Here is a 27867-nt window from a genome sequence, read left to right as displayed (position 1 = left end):
AAGATGAAGCCCAAGAACTCCAGGGAGGCCAGATCGAAGACAGACTTTGAGCTTGACAAAAGCCATGCTGCCATAAAACGTTTCAGGACCATTCGGACGTAGGCAGTATGATATTCAGGGCAGTCAGAGAAGATCAATATGTCACCTAGGTAGACGACTACATACTGGTCCAAGAGGTCTTGGAACACATCAAATGTTGGAAGGTGGCTGGGGCTTCGGTCAACCTTAAGGGCATTTAAAAAGGTATTCATAGTGGCCATACTGGATACGGAATGCAGCCTTCCACTTGTCCCCTTCCCTAATTTGCAAGAGGTTGTACACCCCCCGAAAGTCCAATTTAATGAATATATGGGCAGCTCTCGCGCACAGATGCTGGAACTAGGGGTGCTGCTGCATCCCCTGGCTAGAAGTGGTTTCCGTCATATACAGGATTTACTGTTTGGTTCAATGGTTCTCAGCAGCCCCACTATTCAAAAATTGTTCCAGCACTGCTGCTCCCACGCAATCCAGCAACTCAGGAATCAGGGGTAGTGGGTAACAATTCCTGATAGCTATCTGGTTCAGTGCACAGTAATCAACGCAGAGTTGAAGACTGCCTTCTTTCTTCTCGATGAAAAAGGACTGGTGCGTCAGCCAGCGAGGTCGACTTGCAGATAAACCCTCGGGAGAGGTTCTTCTGGAGGTATTCTCGGGAGCACTGTCAGCTTGGGCTTGGACATGGCATGAATTTGTCTAAATGGTATTTTTGCATTGGGCTGCAGCTCTATTGGGCAGGTCATAATCCCAGCGTGGAGGTAGTGGTTCTGCATTCTTCTTTTTCAAAAACATCGGCGTAGTCTTGGTCGCCCGAGGGGAGTTCAGAGGTGGCTTCACTGGAAGGTTGTGGGAGTGGGTTGTGTAGGGTCAGCCAGGAAATACCGAGGATCAGGAACAGGTAGAGAATGGATCACACCAAATGGTAACATTTCTCCATGCTCCTGAATCATGGCCTCCAGGGAAGCCGTTTCCTCCGTTCCTGGACCAGAAGAGAAAGGGGAACGGTCAATAGTCTCTATAAGGTCAGGAGCGGCCTTGTGTTGCAGGGGAATCTGCAGGATCCGGGCGGCCGCAGTGTCTATGAAGCGGTCAGCTACACCAGAGTCAATGGGGGCTGGTAGGATGGGATTTTGCAGGAGCACCCTCAGTATGTGCACCTGGACTGATGCAAGCGGGGAGACTTCTGGCAGGGCTCTGGATGTGTTCCAGCCTGGACCAAAGTGTGGGGGTGCTCTTTTCCCCAGTGCCCTGGAGTTCGTATGGGGCAGGCAGAGATGAAGTGCCCAGACTCGCTGCAGTACAAGCAGAGATGGTGCTGGCTTTGTCATTTCTTCTCCATGGGGGCGAGTCGTCGACAGCCCACATCGACCTGCATTGGCTCAAGGAGGCAGTGGTGAAAAGGCCACAGTGCCTGGATGGGGAGATTGCAAGACAACCCTTGTTTCCTCCCTTTGTTCCCATAACCGACTGTCTATACAAACCCAACCACTCACTCTTCCACTCTCCCAGAGAACTCCTCCATCCTTTCTCCCCTCCTGTTTCCTTTGCTATTCTGCATCTGCTCAGACTGGCTTCCCAAGCTCCTGCCATGTGCACACTCGGTCAGACTCTTCTGCTGCCAGTCTACCTGTGCTCTGGGCAGGAGCTGGTCTGTCTCTGATCCAGAGGACTTTTCTCTTGTCCCAGACGGTCTTCCTGAAAGGGTAGCCCCAGCTGTTGCTGGAGAATCCATGGTACTAGGTCTCACTTGTATCCCGATGTTAGAGATGGTGGGTCTTGAACCCTGGTCCACAGGGCTCTTCAGAGCCAGGAATCGAACCCACGTCTCCCATACCCCAAGCCAATGCCCTACTCAGTGTACATCCTCCCTCCCATCCCAGGATTGGGTGGTGGGCACTGAAGAGTTAAGAGCACCCCTTGGCACAGAGAAGGATGCCCCTGTTGAGCTGCTATGTTCAGTGTGGCCAAGTCTCACGATCACCTCTGGAGCAGAGAGATATTTATTGGCTTTGCTAAAGCCCCAGCTCCCGAAGCCAGGGGCATAGGCCAGAATCTCACACTATTGTCCAATGAAGGCTAAATCCCCGGCACCTGGGGCTGCAGCGAAAAGCTTAGAAATGTTCCGTTTGCTTTAAAGTCTCATGATTTCAAAGCCAACCTCGTCATTTTGGGGAGCCCAACCCATGAATCTGGAGTGCTGGCGTTGGCAGCACCAGGCCTTGCATCTTTCACAGCAACCCAAGGGCCCGCACTCCCTCTCCCCAGCTAAAGAAGTGACTTTTCTAACCCCTAGCACCAAACCACCACCGTCTCTAGGGCCTTTCTACAGTAACAGCAGCAGCGGAAACCTTCCCAGCACAGCTCTGCGGGTGCTGCATGACGCACAACAAGAGCCAGCACTGCGAATAGGAGCGACGAGTCAGCAGACGGAAGCCCAAGACCCCGAGGGAGCAGGACGTGCTGAGCCAGAACGGGGCCATTTATAGAGTCACTTATCAGACCAGAAATGCACCTTACAGGCCATTATGCGGCTTAAAAATTTCACACGTCACCACTGCTGGGGCCTGTGTGCGCGCGCTACTCCTTCCAACCAGCAGAGGGCGATACCGCCACAGGTAAGAATCTTGCAGAGCAGCTGATCAGACAAACCCCTGCATTCAGGCTGCCCCCAGCAACCCCCAAATCTGCCAATCGCCAGCCCCTGGCGATGGAATATCTGGCTCCTCTCGTCAGGGGCCCAGGCTCCCGGATCGTGCTGGGAAGCCGTTTCCAGAGGTTTAACCAGGATCCGACGGCTCTTTATTGCTCTCCCCTCAGACCACCCTGGGTGAATGGAAACAGATCCATGCAAATGTTTTAGAGCGATTGCTTGGCCTGGTTGGATGGGTGTGGGGGGGGTGGAAAGAGAGGAAAGGGGGGGTCTCTGTTAACGTCCCTGGTTCCTACCCCGGCTAAACCCTCCCAGCTTGACTCAGAACTGTGCAAAAAAAGATGGGGTGGGGGAAAAAAATTCAGCCCCCCCCTCCCCCCCCGCAAATAAACTCCAACCACCACCCCACAAAAAACAAACAAACCCACCCACCCAAACAGCATTTTGTTTCATACAATTTCCTCTCCCTGGGACATCGTGGGGGGGATTTCTGGGAAGTTTCAGGAGCTGGGACATTTTCTATTGTGAAGAAAGTGGGGCGAGAAAGACAAGAATTAAAACAGCTACGTGTGCTCAAAAATTTGCCCTTCGGATTTCTCTCTCTCTCTCTCACACACACAGGGAGTTTATCCCATAAGGCAGCCTGTGCGAACGGACCTAGCAGAGGGCCGGCAGAAACAACCAACCCAGCTCCACCAACAGGCTGCTCTCACCGGGTCTACTCTGAAAAGGGCTTTGTAAAAAGGACTTCAGGGGGCTCCATTTTACCATCTCCCAGAACAAATCTGATCAGATCACGAGTCAAGAGAGGCAGGTTTCCTTACTGCCCCCACTGGAAACACCCTGGCAGCTCTCGAGTCAAGTAGGCCTCAGGCCTCCCTGACAACAAAGATGCAGCCACTGGGACTTCGCTAATCGCTAGGAGCTGAATGTCTCTGCTTTCACACGAGCGTAGTTTGCAAAGTCATGTGTGTAAGGAAGCCAACAATATCCGAGCACTGAAAAAACTGGATGGTAACAGATTGTGAATCCCCGTGATGACTGAAACTGGTCACACTCTAAATAAAGACAGGTTTCAGAGTAACAGCTGTGTTAATCTGTATTCGCAAAAAGAAAAGGAGTACTTGTGGCACCTTAGAGACTAACCAATTTACCGTGTACCATCGCTTCACACTGCCTCAGACATTCCTGGCTTTAGAGCGGTGTTTGGGGTTATGGTGTGCACTCGTTGTGTTGGCGGGTCGTTTGGATTCGTACGGGTAGCGAGTGAGGAGTGAGCATTGCAGCGAGGGGCTGTGTGTGCTTGGGGGTATGGTGTGGGCTGGTTGTGTTGAGTTGTGTCTGAGGGGGTTGTGCACCTCTCCTTGTGGTGCTCTGGTCAGGTGGCAGTTGGGCAGTCTCAGACAACCAATGACATGGTTGCATGCAAATTGGCTGTGGAGTAAGGGTGGTGATTGGCTGAGTTACTGGGGCCGTACACCGCATGGGGGGGGTAATCCCTGGAGTCAAAATGGCGGAGGACGTAAAAATTGGACGGTAATAGGCCATGAATCCCAGCGACGGGTCAGCCTGGAGGTAACTTGAACAGAAGGAGCTCTCAGCCAGGCCTGTCCCTGCAGCCCTTGTCTCACCCCGACTCGGACGTTTTAGGCTTCAGAGCAACACACCGAGCGACATTCCTAGAATCGCCTTACTCGGGTTCTTCTGACAACGCGGGAGCAGCTCCCTCCCCCAGGGCTGCATTGGCTCTGCAGGGTGAATATATTTTTGGGACGACGGGTCTAGCGAGTCAGAAGGAGCCACTTTTCCCACAGCGGCACCTGGAGCCTTTACATCGCCCACTGCAAGCTGCAGGCAGGCCTCTGTCAGCAGCTAGCCCAGACTCACAACAGAAAGGGGCTGGGAAGAGAACCCAGATCTCGATGCCCCGGCCGGTGCTAAATCCAGTGCTCAAGTCAGTCCCTTCAGCTCTGCAGGTCTCAGATCCCCTGTCTTTCAAATGCGGAGAAGGACCCCTGCCCACGGCCTTCCTAACAGGGGCCAGCTGGCTTGGCTTGATGAGAGTCACACTGGGGTCTTGGCATTCAGCGTGTCGGGTGCTATAAACGATTGCCTTGCAAGGCAATATTACAGTCCTAATACTTTGAGGGATGGAGGCAAGCATCCTCCAGGAGCCACCCCAGTGCCTCTTCCCACATCAGATCCGCCCCCTCCAAGCATGCTGCTCCCTGTCAGCACAGCTCCAAGCATCAGCTAGCGGGGAGGAGAACCAGCCCGTGGTGCTGCCCAGGCTGCACCAAAGAGAGATTCTCAGCCCCGACCCCAGCAGTCGGGTGGCAATAGAACATGGATCATGAGGCAACTGGACTGGGCCAGTTACTCACCAGCTTTGGGATGGTAGGAAGAAAGCTCCTGACCTTTTGAGGCTAAGGAAAGGGAATCCAGGCCAGGCCTCTGCTCTGATCTCAGCCCCTTGCCCTTTGCTTTTCCTGTCTAGGGTGACTGGGGATTATTATGCCAGCTGGCTGCAGCCCCTCTCCGCAGCGAATCCACTGCCCACAGGAGTCCCGGGGGGGCTAGCACTGGCCGTAAACAAACTCCACTGGTGCCACCCCATCTTCCCCCCTCCTCAGCGGCATTCGCCAGAATCCCCTGCAATCACATGCTGGATCGACGCCCTCCACCAAGATGGCTGCAGGGAAATGATTTTTTCCTCATGTCCGTACAGCACCTAGCGCAACGGGGCCACGGGCCTCGTGTAATCACAAACAGTGCTCACCACCAGCACGAGCGCACGGCCAGAACTGGTTCCTGTCCCCTCCCAAAGCCGGTGAAAAGCAGGGGGCTCGTTTTGACAGCCAATGCTGCACAGACAGCAGCGAACTCCCTGCCCATTCCTACTGCATGAATCTCTGCGAGATGCACTCACTTGCATACCTACACCCACCACAGGGGGTTCAGAGAAACTCACGGTAACCATGACAGCAAAAATATCATCCAAAGAGATTCGGAGAAGGAAAAAAAACCACCATCTTACCCAGAACAGAGGCCGGAGCGGTACACTGCACCAGGGAACTAGCCTTTCTCCTCTATAGGCCAGAACTCAAAATCCCAGCTCTGCTCACATGGCAAGAGAACAAGCAGCTCCCACGGGTGCCAGGTTTGCATAATTTTTGGTGTTGCCCAGAAGGGGTCCAAGCAGAGACGTCCTGTTCATAGGACAGGCCACGGCAACTGCCCCGGGAGCAGCGCTTCAGTGGGACGCGGGGTCCAGGGTGGCCTAGGGGACTAGCGGGGGGGGGGGGGCAGCAGCAAGCAACCCAGTGCCAGCCCGCCCCACCCCACTCCCCCGGCATCACTTGGGGGAGGGGGCAGAATCCGGAAAGAGGTGGGGCAGGGGTGGAGCAGGGCAGGGGCTTGAGGGAAGGGGTGGAGTGGGGGCAGGAAGAGGGGAGGCCGGGCGGAGTGGAGTCGCTCACTGCTGCCAGCGCCGGGCCCCCCGCTAACCCCCCAGGCCACCCTAGGCCCCCTGAAGCGCGGGGCCCCCCATAGCCCAGGGCCCAGGGCGATTATCCTGGTCCGTCCCATGGACGGGATGGCTCTGAAAATATCAGCCCAAACATAGGTGGAGCCTATCCTGAATATTGGTGGAGCAGAGACACCATGGGCCCCTATAACTCGCCGCCTATGGTGGCTTCCTCTTAATCCCCAATAGATATTGGTCTTCTGCACAAAGCCATTTTGCATGAGTAGGGTTAGAGTGGCGGGCGGGGAGGACTACAACAGCACGGGGGGGCTGCAAGTCAAGCGTGAGGTGCATCAGCAAAGCTACGGGGCAGCGAGCAGGGACTTTTGCAGAATAAGGTTGAAATGCACTGGGAGAACTGGATTTGGCATCATGCAGAGGGGGCTTGGGTTGCGATAGCAGAGTGGGGAAGTTTGCAGGAAGCGGCGGGGAGCAGAGTGGGAAGGAGGCCCTGCACACGCTGGCGACTGGAGAGCAGCAAGATGAAATTCAGGAACACGACTAGTGCACAATCACGCCATAGGCTGGGTGCGGTTCTTGCCCTCCAGATGCAAATGTTTCCTCGGTGCGCATTCCAACACAGGTAACTGCAGCCTGATGCCTAGATTTCTTCCCCTCCTGTTCTGAACTCCCCTCTGCAGCGAGGCTGAGTGCTGTTAAAAACAGCTGCTGCCTGCCAGCCCAGAAGTGGCTGCATTTCAGCGTGGCTGAAGCAATCCCTGGAACTGTATATAGTTTGTATGAAATGCTTTGTGGGAGGTTACATTAGGGCATCCCATGTTGGCACATCTCGAACGGGGGCACACATGGGAGAGAAACAGTGCGGTGGGGGGTGGGGGAGAAGACCCCTGGTGGCCCAAAAGACAGGAGGAGACTGAAGTGATGAAACGGTGATGAACCAAGATGGCCAAGGGGTCGCACTACTCCTAGAATCACCCTTCCCTGGAGGTGGTGTTAAATTTCTAAGTCGAACTAGCCCTGGCTGATCAGAACAGGGACCCCTGTCCCCAAAGGGTCTGCAGTCAGTTTCCCCTGAAAATGGTGGTTCAGGTGGACCCTGCTGTACCCCCAAAAGGGGAAGCCCTGAAGGCCTTATCCCACCCACCTCTGCTTTGCGTGGGACTCCCAGAGAATTTCAGTGGAGCCGGCCACGTAGGACTCCCTCCAGGAGAGGCCAAAAACGCTGCTATACCCAACCTTCCAGGGCTGACAGACTCTAGCTCTGCTCTTAGTGCTCCCGACGGCCGTGCCAAACCACTAGGGCTTACTGCTGCCCTGGAAACAAACTGGGCTTAGCTCAAAGTACACACAACCCTAACGGAGCGACCCGGACCGCACCAATGAAATGGAAAGAGGAGCCAGACTCCGGCCCGGGGCAGGGAGCTGCTCTCGGTTCTGCTAGGCAGCCGGAGCCCAGCCAGCCATTCAAGGGGAGGTGACTGTGACCCTGGCCCAGGGCAAGCCATTCAAAACCCCAAGCCAGGGACCATCCAAATCCACTGCTGCTTGCACAGGATGCAAGAAGCTAACAAAGATCTCTGGGCCAGTGCAGTTATTCCCCCACTTGGAGGAGCCTCATAGGCAGCATTCAGGGGGTGGGGGCACAACTATTTGGGTAGCACCCCACAGTATATGAAAGTGATCCTGATCCGGCACTTGGTGAGAGACAGTCCCTGTCCCTAACAGCCTGAATAGGCCAGACAGACAGGGGAAGTAGCTAACCCTGGGTCAGACACCATGTCAGGGCAGAGCTGGGGAATACGACATGGATCTCCTGGCTCCCCTTCCAGGGTCCAATCCACCACAGCACACTAAAGCAGAATTCACTGTTGGGGGTTTGTGCAGCCCTGGTACAATCGCGGGGAGGGATGAGGACTCCTAGGTGCTGCGGCAATACACGTAAACGGTGATAAACCCAGATAGGTAGTAACAGCCACTTCTGCCTGGAGCATTGCCTATCAACAGGGGTAAAGCAAAGCACCCAGCACCCAGATCTGCAGCAGCATCAGGCTGGGAGAGGGAAGCGTCTGTCTCCTTGCATGCCAGTAACTAGAGGACGGGGGCTAGGTTGCAGGCAGACACACAGGTGATGCCTGTTCCCATCCCTGTCCAAGTCTAGCAGGTGTCACATGGCACTCGTGAGCTATGCAGCGCGTCTGCCAGCACTGAATTAAACATGGAGCGCAGTCACTAACTGAGCCGCGCGAGCTAGATGCTAGGGCGAGGATCCTCGCCTGAAACCCAGCCAGGAGTCAGCAGCATCCCCACCACACAGGGTCGGCCAGTCCGTGGGCGGCAGCGTTACCAGCTCAGTTTTACAGAGGGAGTAACGAAGGCAAGAAGGATGCTCAGGGGACTAGCTGAGACCTATGTTCAAGTCCCCGATCTGCCAGACACTTGGCCGCTCTGTGTCTCAGTTTCCCCATCCATATAATGGGGATAACAGCCCAGCCCTGCCCTGCCCCACAGGGGTGTCATGACAAGGAATGGAATCAGAGACATGTAGGGCTGGAGGAAGAGGTCTTTTAGTCCTCCTCCACCACCACCCCTGCGCCAAGGCAGATTACGAGGAGATCAGATATTACGGTGAGAGGCCAGATAAGTACGGGAGACAGGGCACAAAGAGGTGAGGTGCCTCAGGGCACACAGGGAGTCAGCACAAGGAGCAGGACTGGAACACACAGGTTGCCTGGCCCAGCGCCGTACGTACACTTGCCTCTGGCTGGCCAAACCAGCTGGGACACTTGATTCGCGAGAGACACGGCGAACCAAGTTCTGCACCGGATCAGAGCACTCCTGGATCGACAGCCTACATTCCCCACCAGCCGCCGCCCGGAGTGATGAACCAAACACCTAGTGAGGCATGAGAACCCAGCATCACCGAGTATCTACATGGCGCTTCCTGGGTTGCGTTTTCAGAAGCGCTCGGCGCCGAGTTAACTCTGTTTCCTATGGAAGGCTTCACTGACTCAGGCCAGTGCAGAGCACTTCCAAGATCCACCCCCCCACCCCGAGCGGGTTCAGAGCGTCAGCAAGTCAGTGGTGTAGTGGGGCAGGCGGAAGAGGGTACAAGCTGCTTCACGGGATTGTATGCGGGTAACAGTGTGCACAGCTCACCATTGGGACGAGCTACACACATGGGAAGGAGGGGCCGATCCTTCGGAAGAAAGCAAGATCCACCCAGTCTGGGGTGTCAGGGTGAGTTTGGGGTTTGGGCCCCTGGACCACCAGTGTCCTTGCGGTCCTTTCTCTTGGGGCCCAGCATCTGTTTTCCTCCTGGCTTCCAAGGACAGTAACCCTCATGCTTTCTCTGGGGAGTCAGGAAGAGCTATTAAACCCATTTCACAAACAGGGACACTGAGGCACAGATTGACTGACTGACGGTGGCTTTGGGCAAGTCGCTTAGTGTCAGAGCCAGGAACCAAAGCCAGGCTTGCCGGACTCCGAACCCGCGTGTTCGTTCCCCCAGACTGCACTGCCCCCTGGACTTGGGGTTTCATTCGCAGGCAGATGCATAGCGCAGGAGGGGTCCAGCCAGTGGTCCTTGAGGAAGCTCAGCTGTTGCCCTCAAGGGTGACTGCGCCGGAGAGAAGCCACGTGCATCCATATTTGATGGGGGAACAGAAAAGGCATTTTGCGGAGAACTTTATTTGGTAGCGGAGGGGGAGCCAGGGACAGGGAGAGAGCAGAGCCCGGCGGTTTCACAGGCTGGGGAGGGGAGCCCAGAAACAGCACAGCAGCTGGGGCAGGAGGAGCCGGGGTCCCTGGGACAGAGAGCAGGAGGAGACAAGCAGCAGCAAGTGGGGTGGGGGTGGGGGGCTGCCGCTGAATCTGAGCGTGGAGCAGGGGGAAATGGTTTGAGAAAGGGCCAGCTCCAATGTTCCCTCTCACTTTTTACACCTATGTGCAGAATTAATTTTGTTATGTGCATCAATATGGAGGTGATGTGTGGCAGGGGTGGGGCCAAGTGGTTCAGAGTGTGGGAGGGGGCTCAGGGCTGGGGCAGAGGGTTGAGGTGCAGGGGTGAGGGATCCAGCTGGGGATGAGGGCTCGGGGGTGGGGCTGGGGGCTCTGGGGTTCTGAGTGCGGAAGGGGGCTCAGGGCTGGGGGCTCTGGGGTTGGGCCGGGGATGAGGGGTTCAGGCTTCAGGCTGCAGCGGGCAGCTGCTGCAGCAGCAAGGGGCTGGAGGAGAGGCGCCTCCCCAGTCCAGGTCCTGTGGCTGCGAGCCTGCGTGGCCCTCGATAGCCTGCTTTGTGGCCGCGCGGCTTAGAGGGAACTTTGGTCAACTCTGGGGCAGAATGGTGGGGAGCGGTCCATGGAGGGACATACGGGAAAGCAGGGAGATTTGGAAGCCGCTCCTGGGAACATGGCCTGAGCTCTCAGGGGCTGGCTAGGAGATAGGGGAGCAGGCCAGGCATCCCGCGGGAGAGAGGGATTAGTGCTCAGTCTTAAAACACATGCTTCGGCATTTCACCCTCTGCAGCCGATTTAAGTGCCCGGGACAAGCACGCGGAGGAAATTGGGCAAAAGGCCAGTTTGAGTTAAATGATCAGGGACTAGCAGATCTAGCCGCTCTCAGAATCACCTGCCCAGCAGGAAGGGTGGAAACCCCATTACACCAAGTCCTATCATTCGTTATTCGTATCACCGTCGTGCCTATTAGCCCCACTGTGCCAGGCGCCGCACAAACACAGAACAAAGACGGTCCCTGCCCCAAGCAGCTTGCAGTCTAAGACAATGGCTGGACACAGATAATGTGACAGGGGAGCACACGGGAACAATGAGACTGTACTGGTCAGCAGCATGACCAGTGGTCTCGGCACAACACCTGCAAGTTATATCATAGGCTGGTGAAACCAATCCTCTGCTGGCCAGAGGGATGGACAAGCTGGAGCCCCTCCCTAATAACGGTATTTTGTACATCTATAGCAGCTGTCATCGGAGGATCTTGGAGCACCTCACTATGCTCATTAGTTACCTGTATTACGAGAGCACTTGGGGACCCCTCTGAGATCAGTGCTGGATGCTTCACACATGCATGCTCAGACAGATGGTCCCTGCCTTGAAGAGTTTCCAAGCTCAGCAGGCAAGACAAAGGGTTGTGGGGAAACTGAGGCAGGGAGCGGGAACGTGACTTGCCCAAGTTTACACAGAGTCAGTGGCAGAGACAGGAAGTTCTCCTGACTCCCAATGCAGCGTTCTAGCCACTAGACCATGTTGCTTTCCATAACCTCCCTCTGAGGTGAACGCTGACAGATTGGTAAACTGAGGCACAGGTTGGCACAGCAAGTTGCCCAAGCTCGCACAAGGAGTCTGTGGCAGAGCTGGGGCTCGCCCCCAGGATTGCTAGCTGCCAGCCCACAGCTCTATCCACTAGGTAGCACTCCTGAAGATGCACATTGGGCACTGCAGTCCTAGCGCGTGGCGTACTGGGCACAAAGGGATCGGCCGACTCGAAGCTCCTGTGTCTATGCCTACGTGTCACATGCTGGCCAGAACCTGTCCGACTGGAACAGTCGCAGCGGGTGAGTCAGCTACCTCCAGCGAGAGGGGAGGAAGGAGACCGCCCGGTGACGGCTGTCAGTACCTCCACACCATCAGGCAACCAAGCCGGCACCTTGATCCTCAGCAACGGCTGGGCCAGTCCCACATCACCCGGTGGGAACGGCACACGGATCTGGGCTGGGCTGGGCACGGCAGGGCGGGAGGGGGCTGAGACGCCAGCAGGTCCGGGAAGTCTCTTGGGTCTCGCTGCATTCTGCAGCCTTGAATCAATATTGACTCTTACGCTGGGACACCAGGCGGAGGAGGAGGGGTGGGGAGAAGAAAGAGAGGGGAATACGGTAGAGGAGTGGAGCCAGTGAGGTAGGGCAGATGGCTACTGTAATACACAGAACAACAATGGCACCCAACTGAGATCAGGGCCTGGGCGCGCTGGCTGCTGTACACTCTGGGTATCTCTACGCTGCAGTTGGAGGGGCCATTGCCCCAGGGGCCAGCACACGGAGCTGGCTTTCACCTAGGGAGTGCCGAGACAGTGGAAGCACGGAGAGTCCAGGCACACCCGGCACCTGGGGTACTTCGCTATCCCCTGGCACCTGTGCCACCTAGATCAAAGCTAGCGCCGGTACGCTACATGCATTGCGGCCCCGCCTCGGACCACCGCTCCGGGGGAGTGCCTGCCCAGCAGCGAGCCTCTGCCCCAGAGCTCATGTTCTAAGTAGGTGAGGGTGCAAGGAGGAAACCGAGGCACAGAGAAGGGACATGACCAGCCTGAGGTCACCCAGCAGCTGAGCTGGGAACAGACCCCAGGGCTCCCAGTCCCAGGCCAGTAGCCTAGCCGCTGCAGCATGCCACCCCCTTGCCACCTGGGGCCAAAGTCACAGGCTCTGTTCTCGTGGGTGCAACCTGAAGCCCGCAAGGCTCCAATTCATTCCCAGCCCAATAAGCAGTAGATGAAAGGAGGCAAGGCAGGTCTTGGGGTTAAGGCAAAGAGCTGGGAGAGGAGACAGCTTGGTTGAATCCCTGTGGCTCTGCCACAGGCTCCCTGTACAACCTTGGAAAAGTCACAGACGTGCTCGGCCTCAGTTTCCCCAGCTGTAAACTGAGGGCACCAAGAGCAACCGTAGCCCAGGGTGGTCGCAAGTCTCCAGTTGTTAACATTTGAGATTCTCCCTTGACCATGCTAGCGCAGGGCAAAGTCTGAGCGATATTAATGCCACAACAGTGTGGGAATATCAGCGTCACGCCAGTGCGCCCACCACCATAGTGTCTAGGCACCACTGTAGCGTCCAGGGGCCACCGTGCCCCAGTACCGCCTCCGGATGCAGCAACCCAGCAGGGATGTTAAGACAAAGCGGGCTCTTCCGGGCGTTCTAATGCCAAGGCAGGCCAGGCGGGTTTGACTGGTCTCCTATCACCATTCCCAGGAGCTGTGACAGCCTCCACCTGCAGCTCAGTGAGCTCAGAAAAGGGCAGGCGAGGAACCACTTTTGCTTTCCAATGCCAGCAATTCAAAGGAATCCAGTTCTGAATGACTGGCGCAGAGGTGAAGCCAGGTATCCCTGCGTTTATGAGCGCTCCATAGCATCATTCACCTCAATGCACTTTACACACGCTGATGAATTAGCCCTGCCAGCAGGCCTTACTGCCTCGATCCTACAGCTAGAGAAACTGAGTCACAGGCAGGTTAAGTGACTTGCCCACAGTCTCATGGCAACTCAGTAACCAGGAACAGAACCCAGGAATCCTGACACCTAGTCTCCCGCTCTAACCACTAAATGTCACTTCCTCCCAGATGTGACGAGAGCCTCCAGGAGTCGTAAGTCTCTGCTTTGACCCACAGCGTGTGCTGCCACCCTGTTTTACATCAATCAGCCAGCCTAGACCATTAACAGCTGGCCTTGGCCCCACGCCCCAGCGGCTACAGAGCACGTGGCCAATCACAGGCATGGAGAGCAGCTGACGCCGTGGGTCTGGAAGGAATGAGAGGATTTCCCAACCACACGGAGACATGGGTCAAATGCGCAGCCAAGCCACAAGCTTTGGCTGACTCCAGGGAGACGCTCCCGAGCATGTGTCTACTGTTGATGGGCACTAGGCTGCTGTAGCAACATCTCTCGCTGCACAGAGCCCTCCTAAGCCCCTGCAGAGCTTCTGGGAAGCAGCTGGCCAGCTTTCCTAGAGCAAAGTTTCCTGCTGGTTAGGGAGTGACCCAAATATTGGCCCTCCCACACATTGCCATGGAGCAGCGAGGGGCTGGGGGCCTTTGGGCGATGGGATGGTGGTTGGGTGATTTAAATCAGATCTCAGGGACTCTCTCTCCTCATTGCCTAGATAGATACAGCTAGTAAAATAACTGGCATTGGCTAGTTCAAGGTACCCTGTGAAAGCTGGTGCACTCATTTGTGTTCTTCGCAATGAAGAAGCAAGCGTCTGGAAGCCCTTAAACTTCAGTTCCATCAAGAACATCCAATCTGCTCTGCCCTGGGGGACGCACCAATGGTCTCGGACACAGACAGTGGCCTTCTTTTGCCTTTAACTGAACCCAGCAATTGCCAGCCCGACCCGATCAGAGCACAGGTCCCAGCAGCCCATCTTGGACGGAGACCAGCACTGGCTGCTTCAGAGCAAGGTGCCAGAAATGCCTTAGTGACCCATTTTGGAATCATCTGTTCCTGGAGGAAGTTTCTTCCTGACAGTGGGTGGCTAGTGCCCTGAAGCATGGAAGTTTATATTTTTAGTTTCTCCTGTAACTCTGGATTAAGCCACATAAACCTCTAATCCTTTCCCACCATCAAGGAGTGAAGGACACTGAAACTTCCATCCCCCCAAATGTTTCCCAGGCATTTGAGTTAAAGGCAGAGGATTTTACACAGCCTGACTAAATTAACCAGCTTTCCCTTGCGTGGTGGCACCGATGTCATAAATCTGTCAGGTCCCCAACCAAACACAGACTCAGGAAGAAACAGATTAGACGAGACCGGAATTTCTAGTGTAAAAACAAATCAGGAAAATGGCTTTTAAGAAGGACTTGGGAGTTTTCTTTAAAGCAACAGAAAAAAAAAAAAAAAAGAGACAAACCCTTTCCCCTTCCCCCATCCTTTTGCTGGCTACCTTTACGCTGCTAGCCCTGGGATGGCTTGACACAGTCATTTGCCCACGTCCTTCACCCCATATCACCGCACGCTTGGGGAGGGCTGAACGTACCACTGCCTTCACCCCCCAGGAGCTTTTGGCTTTCCCACAGTGCCAAGGGCACCAGAGGAGACTCGCATCCTGGAGCGGGGGCGGGAGGTTTGCTTTTGGAGCCTCCTGGGAGAGGAGCTGGGGGAAAGGCAGCCGGGACAGGAGAGAAAGCAGCGGGGGAAGGACGCAGCCCCCGCCTGGGCGGAGCGAATCCTCCAGCGACAGGACGCACCCTGCAGCAAAGGAGTCAGCGAGGTTTTATAACAGGGCTGACGCTCCCACAAGGTAGGAGCATAGGCCTCTAGGCATATGGCAGGCACAAGGCACCCAAAGCTACACCCAGCATACACTGGGACTCCAGCCCCTCTCTGTTTCTGGCCTCCCCCCGGTGGGGGGTCTACTAGTGCTTCCGGTCTACTAGTGCTATGCGGGTTACGGACGCCAGCTCGGGAGCAGGATCTGTTTCCAGTGAGGTGTGGGGCAGAACCTGTCTGACGGGAAACTCAGACACACAGGAGGTCAACTGTCACCCCGCCATGGAGAGCAGCGGAGCTGGATTAGAGATTGTGGCCTGCCATGGGCTGCCCCCAGCCTGGCCGGAGAAGAGGCCTGTATAGGCTGACCAGATAGCAAGTGTCAAAAATCAGGACGTGGGGGGGGGGGGGTAATAGGTGCCCATGTGAGAAAAAGACCCCAAAAATCGGGACATCTAGTCACTCTAGGCCTGGAGAGATTCTCAGCCGGGATGGAGGGAGCAGGGGACATCACTGGGACTTGCAATGGCTGCAGGATGCCCCTCTGCTCCACCCCAACTCCTTCTCCCTTGATCCTCTAGACGTTCTTTGCTGCCGCAGGGCAGGGGCCATCTCCAAGCGAGCACAGGCCTGGGCCGGAAGGCCCAAGCTCCCTCCTGCTCTCCTCCTGCTTCCGGTCACCCGAGGCGATCCGTTGAGCTGGAAAGGTGAAAGGCGCTGGCCGGTCAACCTCAGAGCCCGTCAGGATGGCGACGGAGCAACCTCTGCCTGCATCATGACCCGGAGGGGCCATCTCTAATGGGAGGCAGGGAGCTGGGTGGCTGTAGCCCGTTCAGCCCATGTCACGGCCAATGAGTGCCAGCTGTTTGGAGTGCAGTAGGGGTCCCATCGTCCTAGGCGCTGTCCAGACAGAACACAAAACTTGTCCCTGCCCCACAGAGCTAGGCCCAGTCCAGATGTCTTACCATTCCTATTCCCAGTACATACTCGGCCTTTCCCTCCACGTCACTGCACCATCCTTGCCCACACGCCAGCCGTTCCATGAACCTGACTAGACCCCTCAATCAGATGGGGCTGTGTCAGAGACCAGGTTTCTAGTCCACTGCATTCTGGTGCCAGCACCAGACAGACCCAGCATCAGTCCAAGCCACAAGCACAGGGCTGCCCAGCCCCTCACTGCAAACACTCCACGCTCCCCCAAAAAGGGGCCACCTTTTCCCCTCTTCCCCAAAGTTTATTCTGTGTTAGCTCAGCCTCCTTGGAAGTAACCTTTAATGGCTTTTATCACAGATCAGTTTGGCCCAGTGGTTTGCATCCCTCCTGCGGAATGGGCATATAAGGGGACTGTTGCCCCCTTGCTAACATTCAGTGCGGGTGTTTTAGTTGCTAGCTCCCAGTACTAAAAGGGGGAAGGGTGGATGAGGAATCAGGACCCTGAGACTGCCAATCCCTAGGAGCAATGGGGAGAGGCCAATGCTCCAGGTCAGCCTGTATGACAGGGCAGGCAGGCTAATCAGGGAGTCAGGAGGCCAGGGAGGTCCTGTCCTCACTGTGAGTTGGATTTGCCTGGGTCAGAAAGAGCGGGGCCGAGCCAAGGAGGAAGCAGGGGCGCAAGCTGAGCTGGGGAGCAGAGCTGGACCAGATCCAGAGGGGCCAGAAAAGCAGCCCAGAGAGAGCAGCCCCTGTCCTGGGAGCAGAGCTGCAACTCCAAAGCTGGGGGTGCAGCCCAGAAAGAGCGGACGTGCCCTGGGAGCAGAGCTGCAGCAACCAGAGCCAGAGGGGCCAGAGAAGCAGCCCAGGAAGCAGGTCAGTGCTGGGGGCAGAGTCACAGAAGCAGCCTGCGGAGCAGACCTGTCCTGGGAGCAGAGTTGCAGCAACCAGAGGCAGAGGGGTCAAAGCAGCAGCCCAGGGAGCTGGGGGCAGAGCAGCAGCCGTGCAGAGACCGCGTGATGCAGCCGGGGCTGGAGCAGCCCGGAGCTGGGTGCGGTGAGCAGCTGGGGAGACCGAGGGGGGACCCTGGGCAGCAGGCCCAGCACAGGGAGACGCCTCAGCCAAGGGGCTCTGCAGGCCAGGCGTGGATCATAACCCCGACAGGGCGGAGGTGACACCGGGAAGAAGGGTCCTACCACTGAGAGCCTGAGAGCGTGTGGCCACCACCAGAGCGAGTGTCCAACCCACGGCATCCCCGCAGCACAACCAGGGCCTGAGAAGGGGCTTGGGACTTACAAGGAACAGACTGTGAACTGCCCTGACGTTCCAGAGACACTGTTTGTGATGTTCCCTGCCACAGAGCACGGTGATGTGTTTCCTTTAACGTTTCCCATTTTTCCTTATTCTTTTAAAAATTAATTGTTGATTAAATAACTTGCATTTGCTTTAAATTGTGTGTAATGGTCAGTGGGTCAGAGAAGTGCCCAGTGCAGAGAGAGTACCCCAGAGTGGGGACACCCTAGCCCCACTCCTAGGTGACCACAGCAGGGTTGAGGGTCGAGTCCCCCAGGAATCCTGGGCCCAGCCTTGTTGGGGTGACAAGGACTCTGCCAGACAGGAGAGTGGAAGGGGAGTCCTCAAGGGCAAGGAGGCCTCTGGGTAAAGGAAGTGGGAGCGAGGACTCAGATCCTTTCGCTAGCCCACTTCACCAGGGTAGTGCAGAAACCAGGAAAGTTCCCCACAATAGCGGGACTATTCCCCCGCTTACAGGCAGAGTCAAGCGATTTGAATTCCCAAGTAGGTTACAAAGGGATTTAATGATTAACTACGAGGTGCTACTCATATGTTCCAGACGTGTCATTTGAGCCCAAGTCAGTATGTCCTATTGTACGGTTTCAGGCTGTTTTTCCTGCCGGGCCTGCTAATCATTACGGGAGATCATGCTCCATGACGCAACCAGAATACACGCAGCACTCTTCTACCTCCCTCCCATTCATACTCCACGCAGCAGGTCAGAGAAACCTTCCACCCGGCACCATTCAGCTCAGCCCCTTGGATAAACAGCCATTTACATACTGCCTTTGATCCTCCAAGGAGCCTAGAGTGCTTTCCACCCCCCACAGCCATGGCTTCACCCACGGCTAAAATGAAACCACAGCTGTCAGACAGGACCCCGCACCACGACCCAAGAGTCCAGGGCACGAAGGGAAGCAGAAAGCCAGGCTGAAATTGCAGAGGGTGGCTTTGATCTGGGAACCGAAATCAAAGCCTCTGCCTAGGCCCCCTCAACCTGAGCGTGGCAGCACATTTCCGTAAGTTAATGGGGCCAACCAATGTCCAAGAGGACTAGGACGGGAAATCCCGGCACACAGCTGGAACCACACGGACAGTTTCAGAGATTGTCCCGTGGGCAGGCCAAGCGCATTTAGCCAGAGTGGGATTTACCGGCCGGGCCAGTGACATCACTTCCCACAGCGGCCAAGTGTCCCCTAGAGTTTTCCTGTCAAAGCCCAGACCAGTTAAAGCTCACAGACCAGCTCGTAGGTAGTGGCACTGTTCCACTTCTGGAGATGGGGGTCACTCGTGCATCCTACTGAGACACCAATAAAACCGTGGCCAGCAGCAGGTATGTTAGTGGGTAAAGTACAGGAACACAGCTCTCCCAGCTCCCACACAATTCCTGTCTCAGCCACTGCCTGGCTAGGTGCTTATACGGCTCCCATCTCGGGCACACTCGCGCCTGACGAAACCTCGGTTCCAGCGAGGGCTCCACTACATGGAACAAGAGCCCACCAGGAAGGTGTTTCCAGAGAAAGGCGGCAACTCGGACCTCTTCCGGGCCACTGGAGCACAGGAGAGTGCCGGCGAGACCAACCCCACCCGCTCAGACCTGCTGCGGCACCAAAAGCCTCGAACCACTTGCTCAGCGAGTTTCTTTCGACACACAGGCCTCCCATCCCTCCTGCCCTACAGGTACGTCTGGGTATCTCTCCACTGCACGCAGGATCTCAGCGTCACTCAGTGGAATGCACTCTTCAGGCTAGGAAGTGGCCGAATGCTCCAGGGCTGCCGGAACTATTCAGCTACCACAAAGGCCTTGAGACTTCTAGAGGAAGGATAGTCGGGTGGTTAAGACACTGAGCTGGAACTCAGGAGACCTCAGGCTCCCAGCGTGAGCTGGGGTAAATTATTCCATCTCTCTGTACCTCAGTTTCCTCTCTGTAAAAACAGTTTCCCCTTCCGGCCCCCTGTTGCCTGGTCTAGTTAAGCTGTCAGCTCTTTGGGTCAGGGACAGGTTCTCACCATGTATGCGTTTGTACAGCACCTTGCACAATGGGGCCCCGATCTCAGCTGGGGCCTCTAAATGCTCCTGTAATACAACAAGGAAGGCAGGGTTCTGCTGTAAGTGTTATTAAAACAGCTTATCAGCAGGTGCCATCACTTCTGCTGGTCTCTCAATCCGCTAGTGCTACGGAAGGGTCACGAGACAGCTGCCTCCAGCAAAGCTCAGAGACCTCCATTAGGACTGAGAACTTTCAGAGGCATGTTTCTACAATCATAGACATGTCAGACTGGAAGGGACTTCAAGAGGTCGTCAAGTCCAGCCCTCTGCGCTAATGCTGGGCCAAGTAAACCTAGACCAGCCCTGACAGGGGTTTGTCCAGCCTGGTCTTAAAACCTCCAGTGACGGGGTTTCCTCCCTCAGAAGCCTAGTCCAGAGCTCAACTACCCTTTCATCAGACAGGTTTTCCTAATATCAAACCTAAATCTCCCTGGCTGCAGATTGAGCCCATTGCTTCTTGTCCCACCTTCAGTGGACCTGGGGAATTGATCAACCCTGTTGATAACGCACCTGAACAGATTTGAAGACTGTTCTCGGGTCCCCCCTCTGTCTTCTTTTCTTAAGACTAAACACACCCAGGTTTTCTAATCTTTCCTCCCAGCTCAGGTTTCCTAAACCTTTGATCATTTCCGATGCTCTTCTCCAGACTCTCTCCAATTTGTCCCCATCTTCCCCAAGTGTGGTGCCCAGAACTGGACACAGTTCTCCACCTGGGCTCTCACCGGTGCCAAGCAGAGCAGGACAATGACCTCCCAGGACTTACATACAACACTCTACTAATACAGCCCAGAATAGTCGCCTTTTTAGCAGCTGCCTCACGTTGTTGATAGATATTCAACTTGGGAACCACTAGGACCCTGCAGATCCTTTTCAGCAGTGCTGCTGCCTAGCCAGGTACTCCCCAGAGCATAGTGGTGCATTTGATTTTTCCTTCCCAAGTAAAGTACTTTGCCCTTGTTGCTATTTAATTTCATGTTGTTGATTTCAGACCAGTTCTGATTTGTCACGGTCATTTCAAACTCTAATCCTATTCTCCAAAGTGCTTGCCACCCCTCCCAGGTTGGGGTCATCCACAAATGTTATAAGCATCCTCTTCACTCCATTCTCCAGGGCATTCATGAAAATACTGACTAGCACCAGACCCAGGACGGACCCCTGGAGGACCCCACTAGATATGCCCTCCCAGTTTGACAACCAACCACTGATAACTGGTTGAAAGACCCTACACGAAGAATAGTTGTGCACCCACTGAATGTCCCCAGTTGCCCATGTCATTCCCCAGTAACCAGTATTTGTTTGGTGGTGGTAGCAGCCAGTCCAAGGACAACGGGTGGAATATTTTGTACCTTGGGGAAGTTTTGACCTAAGCTGGTAAAGATAAGCTTAGGAGGTTTTTCATGCAGGTCCCCACATCTGTACCCTAGAGTTCAGAGTGGGGGAGGAACCTTGACATGTCAAAAGCCTTACTAAAAATCAAGATCTAGCACATCTACTGCTTCCTTGCCCTTCCCTTCTTTGACAGCGAGCAACCGGCCTAGTGGTTTATACTGAATGTGTTACCAGCCTCCCGAATCACGGCGCTCTCATACTGCTGGGCTCAGTGCAGAGGACACTCCTCCCCCTTCGATGTCTCCAGGGTACGATCGAGATCAGCTGGTTTCATTGTTACAGCCCCTAGGGCATGCTCAGCTGTACATTCTGTCCTGGGCTCTCCAGGCCAGAATTTAAGTGCATGATGACACTAGGTAGCCCAGCTTCAGTCAGACTGGGAACCTGAGAGCCACAGGGCCTGTGTGCATCCAGCACCCTCAATGGCAAATCCCCTTGACAACACAGTCCTCCCTAATCATGATGGTATCTGATTGGGCTCGTGTGTGTGGTTACAGGGACCCCAAAGCAGTGTGCAAAGACCAGAGGCCAGCCTTGCTAGCTCGCTGGGGTAACCAGGAGACTCTGTGCTGCTCAGATTCAGCGTGGGCTCCGGAACACTGCAGTGCCCGATGCAATGCATGCTAAACCTCAGCAACAACGAGCGTGCCAGCCTCTGAGCTTTCACCACTGCAAGGCCCCAGACGGGCACATCGCAGAAAGTTACCGAGAGGGGAAGCCTGGGAGAATGGGGGCACCCTAAGGCCCCGTCCCCCAGGTCCCGAGCACTGCTGTGTAGGCGATTTGCAAGTGTTTTGTATGCAGATCGCATGGGAGAGGGCCAGGGAAAGAAGGATCCCTAGTCCTTGGAGAAGTGAGGAGAGCTGACCTACAAAGCCTGCTGCCATGGGATGCCAGAGCACACACAAATCTGTTTTTCTGTACGTGACTGAGCTGTCCAGCCCTCTAGCCAACAGGGAGGCTCTCTCCCACTCCCAGCCAGCAGCGGTCTCAGGAGGCAGGTTGCTCAGAGCTGCCAGCTCCGTTTGTTTGCTCTGCATCTGCGGTGCAATGTGCTGCCGGGCACACTCTGCTCCCAGCATGCTGCCAAGGACAGGCCAGAGCTTTCAGGTTTGTGTTGCAGCCAAGCAAGGTTGCGGCTCAGGCCCGGGTCTAATGGAGGCAATCCCTGTGCTTCAGGGAAAAACAAAAAAACAAAAAGCTAAAGACCAGATAAAACGGACCCACTAGTAATAAAGCACTTGCAGTTTGATGGGGCAACTACAGACCCAGAAGAGAGACGTATGGCCAACAGGAGCAGCAGCCCTATGGAAGGATGTGGGCTAGTGGCCTGAACACAGGACCAGCAGCCAGGATACCTGCATTCTAGTCCTGACCCTAACGACGACTCTCACCAGGGCATAGCACTCAAGCAGACTTTCAATTTTTGAGTACCCAACACGAGACCCCAGGGGCCTGATTCCAGAGAAGCTGAGGACCCACACCATCCGTGGAAGTTGTGGGCACCTCTGTATAGCCAAGCCTAGAGCATCTCAGGTCATAGAATCATAGGGTTAGAAGGGACCATAAGCACTGTTCCCGCTAAGCTGTGCGTGCACACAGATCCTATACCCCTCGCAAACGGTGAAACACCACACGCACAAAAAATGAAATACAGGGCGAAATATCATTTACGGGTGACTTTTCACATTGTTCGCCTGCCATCTATCAACACAGCCAGATTCTACTAGCTGGTGGGGGGGGAGGGAAAGGAGGTTAAAATTTCCTTTTTTTAAGTATTAAAAAATGACATTGATAAAATAACGGTGTAAAAACTATCACAAATTGCAAATTAAAACTTTTTAAATGTATAAGCATTTTACTCGCTTGGGCGCATTTGCGTCATGGTGCACAAATTTGAACTCTGCTTCAAAAATTTGCATAGAAGAAATTTTTTGCACACACGGCCTGTCAAAAATTAGAGGGAACATTGACCACAAGGGTCATCTAATCTAACCCCCTGCCAAGATGCAGGGTTTGTGGTGTCTAACCCATCCAAGAATGATGGCTATCCAGCCTCCTTCAGAAAACCTCCAACGAAGCAGTTTCCATGATCCCCGGAGGCATCCGTTCCATTGTTCTACTGTTCTTATGGTTAGGAAGTTTTTCCTGAGATTTTATCTGGTCAGGCACCTAAAAATCAGTGGGCACTTTGGAAAGCTGTAGCTATATTCTCTCGGAGTCTGTCAACCCACTGATGAGAATCCACCCCCTGACAGGGGAAGGGGTTGTCAGGTTAATTCATGCTTCACGTATTAAGGAAGCACTAAGTGTTGTTATAGAATTGCACCACTCAGCATGTGCATTATAGATCTTTCACTTTCTCCGGAAGCATCAGATACTGGCCCTTGGGGGACACAGACAATGTTTTATATACAGGCACCCAAATCTGTGTGAGAGTGTTTGTGGATTTCAAGGCCTGTCAGGACCATCACAAGTAATAATAGGTTTCAGAGGAGCTGCCGTGTTAGTCTGTATCCGCAAAAAGAAAAAAGGAGGACTTGTGGCACCTTAGAGACCAACACATTTATTTGAGCATGATCACCTAGTCTGACCTGCTCCATAGCACAGACCAGAGAATTTCAGCAAGTCATTCCTGCATGGAGCCCAATTACTTCTGAATGTGGAGTGGGTGTGAAGTGTCATTTTGACAGCCCAGACTGGCTGAAGCCTTCAATTTGCCAATAGTGAATTTTTGAAGTTCAACTCACACACTCAAAACCTGGAGAGTGGGAAGCTCTCTATTCAGTATAGCAGGCTAAGCCATTGATTTGTGCAAAATCTGCACTTTCGGTTTAAAACAAACAAACAAACCATTCAGTTTCTAGGCCTTACCACTGCAAAGAAAACCTTCCAATGTCGCCTTCCTGGGTCTACCCACAGGAAGCTCCGGTGCCTCGGCGGCTGATCAGAGTTTGTCAGCAGCAGACAAGTGAAAGGAACGACACTCTGCTGCCATTCGTAACCCGGAGAGCAGCTGAGAAATGGTCAAGAAATCAGGTGAGTTTGGAGAAAGCACTGAGCAGCAGCTGCAGAGGCAGGCAGAGGAGTTGACTGAGGAGGACGAGTATCCAAGGATGAAGGGGAGGAGAGAGATGCTCCCTCCTTGCCCTGTGTCCAGGAGGCTCGAAGGGAGAGACAGAAAGCAAAAAGGTGATGAAGATTCATCTTAGTTGCCAGTTGGTGGAGGCCGACAGGAGAGGGAGCCCACCCACCCACAGAAGCAGAAAGCCCAGGATCCTCTTCCTTCCCAAGAGTGGCTTCCTCATCCAGGTGCTGCCTCTGGAACTTGATACTTGGAGCTCCCCACCACCACATCTGCCCCCAGCTACGAGGCGTCTGGCAAGTTTTTCCAAGCCCTGAGCCACGTAACAGTTCCAGCACAGGTCCGCAGCCCCAGCCAGCAAGCCTCGGTCCTGTCCCAGTAGGGCATTCAGTCCCCGTGCCCCTTTCAGTCTACAGCCACTCTGCTGAGGCTGCCAATAAAGGAGCCAGCTAGTGTATAGGGTGAGGCAGGGGTGTGTGTGTGTGGTGTGTGTGTTCTGCAGAAGGGACACTTGTCCGCTTCTGAACAGAGACCCACAAATGCACTTCACGTTGGGGACACCAGAACGGCCTTGAGATGGGGGGGGGCTCTCAGATGCTACTGACACCTGGCATGAACTGGGGTGGCAGGCTCAGGAGCCCATTCTCAGCTCCCAGAGCTGGCCAGTCCCACCATCCCTTGCTCTGGTCCTGATCGGGCCCTGGGTGTGCCCGTAACGCAGACGATCGCTACCAAGAGCCAGAGTCCTACTCTACTCTATACAGGCTCTTATATATCCCTTAGTATCTGAGCACCCAGGAAACTCCAGGGAGTAATGGATCCAGGACTCTCTCTCACACACTCCCCACCCCCCTCCTTGTGTGCACACTTTTCAGATCTGGCCATGCCAGCTTCCCTGACAATCCTTACAAGACACGGGAGATAGGCAGACCTTGCCCCACAAGTGAGTCTATGGTACCACACAGGGATCCCAGCCTGCTCTGGTCCCAGAAGGGGTACCCCATCTTCCTACCCAGCTACCTTCTAACTACCTACACCCAGCAGGGGCTCTGGGGACACGGAGCCTCGGCAGCAGATTCCACAAGGGTCCAAGACGGATCCGGCTACTCCACCTCGCGTTGAACTTCTAGAATTTTGCTGAGGCTCCCGCGGGGGAGGCCTGTACAGCAGGGGTTCACAGAGGAGATAGAAGGGTGTCAGACATTCGTGGGCACGCGGTGAGTGTGGGACAAGCAGGTGAAGCCCCGCTAATAGGCATGGAGTCCATAACTGTTCTAGCCAAAGGCATCTACGAGAGAAATGGAGTCACAGCTGCAAATTCTAGGCACCAAAGGCCCCCATCGCACACCGCCCTGGAGTAAGGTGACTGCTGCTTGGGGGCAGTCAGGGGCAGGGGACAGAGCAGTTTTTCTTTGCAATTTGGGATCCAGGGCTCAGGCCTGTCCTAGCTTCTCTCTCTGCTGCTTGAGGCACTCCAGTTCATCTCAATCCACTGGTGGAAACGGTCCTCAGAACAGAGGGTTCAGCTTCTTGGTCAGGCAACTTTGCCAATCCCTACTTTCAGCCAAGCCACCAAGCGGAGAGCTCCCAGGCCATGGGCTAGGGGGAGGTGAGCTGACTCCGTGGAGCCTCTGTCACCACTAGTAAGGGGGTGTGGGGGGGGGGAAGAGACACAAGCCAATTGCAGATGAGCATCATGCATTACAGGCCTTAGAAAGGTACATTTGGGCACTTCCTGTTCACCTCAGCACATTGTCCAAGGAGGAGAAACCCATGCAAAATTCAAAGGCAACACATTTCAAATGGATACAAAATGCTGCATTAAAGAAAGTCGTTAACCAATGGAACTCACTGCTACCAGATATTGAAGCAAATAGCTCAGCATGATTAAGAGCAGGATTAGAGAATATGACATGCCAGGACACTGGCTAAAACAGAAGAGTTGTAAGAGATACCCAGTCCTTCCACTCCAGGGTAAAAGTCTAGGGGAGGTGAGGTTAGGGAAAAAATCTCTCTCACACACACACACACCCTTGCGGTTCAGTATGGCACAGTTAGATATACAGAATGGGGATTTTATGCCAGCAGCCTGTCACTGGGAAACAGGATACCAGGCCAGATAATCTACCTGTTCCACTAATGTAAGAAGAGAGGGTACTACATAAATCATTGATCTGATCAGTTGCATGCAGGGGTCCCTGGAAACTCTCCTGCACACAGCCCCACATTCCCACCAGCTTCCTGCCCTGCACAACGCACCTAGAAAATGAAGAAATACTGAAGCAGCAAATACACAAGGAGTCTCTTGCATCCCACCGCTGCAGTGTTTTGCAAACAACCTGCTTAACTCCAGAGCGCGTGGGCACAGACAACGCAGAGGGTACATCTAACATTCCCACAGATCCCAGCCGGTTTCTTACCTTGATTTTATGCAGGGATCTCTCCACCTCCAAGACCTGAATCCACACAACGAGTCCCGATTTGTTATAAGTTTGACTCCAGCCTGCGTCCGAGTTGCATTCGGTCCGGAAATTATTAAAATCGCGATCGTCTGGGATCTGTACGCTTTCCCGGGTGGACATGCTCGTGGAAGGGACACTGACAAATTCTAGTTTTAAGTTTCCTTAACAAGAATAGGCACGGTGGGCCTGGGACGGCGTCTGTCTCCCCCTCCCCGTCCCCACTCCAAAAAAAAAGGAAATACTGGTTTTGCCCCAATTAAGAGATTCTGAAACCAGAATGGTTTTGTTTTTAAAGGTAGGGGCGGGGGAGAAGGGGAAGAGGAGACGGTTTCAGAACAGGCAGGAAAAGCAGATTTCAAAATTAAGTTCTCTACAGTGAGAACCAGAAGCTGTCTCCTAAGGGCTCCTGGTGGGGAGGACTCACCAGATGGCTCCCCTGCAAACAAAAAAAAGGCAAAGGAATATAAATATTTCAGCACAGGCTAGAGGAAAACCCTTGAAATATCACTGAGCTGCCCTGGTCCTTTCTGCGCTGGAGAAGTGTGTTTGTGTGTGTGTAAATAGAGTCTCTCCGCCCTGGGGGGGCTTTCGCCTTTTCTCCCTGGCTCCTCAACGTTTAACGCCAAGTTGTGCGGCTCACCGCAGCCTCGAAAGCGGCCCCTGCTGCCCAGGTGTGCCGCCAATGGAGAACAGGTGAGTGTGATTACCGCGGCAGGTGGGGTGGGCTGCTTCCTCCTCGGAGGATCTGCCTCTCCGAGCTCCCCCGAGCCACGCAAGCTTCCTGCCGGGGAGGCGACGATGGTGGTAACCGAGTCCAAACAAATAAAACCACCCCAACGCCGGGCAAGGGATGGATCGCCCACGGAAAGCTGCAGCCGCAGCCGGTCCCCCCTCTCCTCTGGCTCCAGCCCAGGCCGGAGCAGCAGGTTAGCGGCAGCTGGGGCTTTGCGGAGGAGGAGGAGACGGAGGCGAGAGCAGGTCCCCGGTGCGCAGCAGAATCGCGGCTCCCAGGAGAGAGGTTCCACCCCGGTCTCCCCCCGGCCTTGCGCCGGCTGATCCTGCCGGCCTGGGGCGCCCCGCTGGGTGCTGAGGGCTGCCGGTGGCAGCCGCCCTGCCTTTGGCTGCGCGGCGGGGGCGTCGGTCCGGGAGGTGAAACTGACCAGCCGAGCCAAACCCCAGACACAGCTGCACCTCCCAGGGCGCTGCCGGAGGATCCCGCCGGGTCCTAGCGTCCCTCGCACGCGGCGCCGCGGAAAAGGACGGGGCGAGAGGGGGTCGTGGGCCGGCATCACGGAGCAGCCGCCGGGCGGGCAGCCAGGGGCTGGCTCAGGCGGGATCGTTTCCAGGGGGCAGGGAGGAGGGCAAGGCGCTGGCCTGGTACTCAGCCGCTTGGTGTTCGGGCCCTGTCTCTGCGGGCCTGACCTTGGGCAAGGCACCTCGACTGTCCTAGGGAGGTTTTCTTTCCGTGTGCAGTGTAAACCCATCCGGGCAAAGCCCGGGGCTC

The 27867-nt window shown here is 55.1% G+C and overlaps 1 protein-coding gene across 2 annotated transcripts in view; it reads right to left on the bottom strand.

The window, feature by feature from the left end:
• The window catches only part of STARD10 (StAR related lipid transfer domain containing 10), a 48854-nt gene extending 21309 nt beyond the window's left edge, over positions 1-27545 (bottom strand). The window contains exon 1 of one of the 2 annotated variants that reach the window (XM_084632853.1): positions 26322-27545. In XM_084632853.1, coding sequence (XP_084488979.1) covers positions 26322-26483 — 162 coding nt within the window. In that variant the 5' untranslated portion in view covers positions 26484-27545. Of the gene's footprint in view, positions 1-14828; positions 14946-26321 lie in introns of those variants that run through there. The other variant, XM_084632854.1, reaches the window with a different exon arrangement.
• Between the last annotated feature and the right edge of the window lie 322 nt (positions 27546-27867).

This window comes from Lepidochelys olivacea (assembly GCF_965140295.1).
Source record: "Lepidochelys olivacea isolate rLepOli2 genome assembly, chromosome: 1".
NCBI classification, from domain to species: Eukaryota; Metazoa; Chordata; order Testudines; family Cheloniidae; genus Lepidochelys; species Lepidochelys olivacea.
This window is presented reverse-complemented; position numbering and strand designations above follow the sequence as displayed.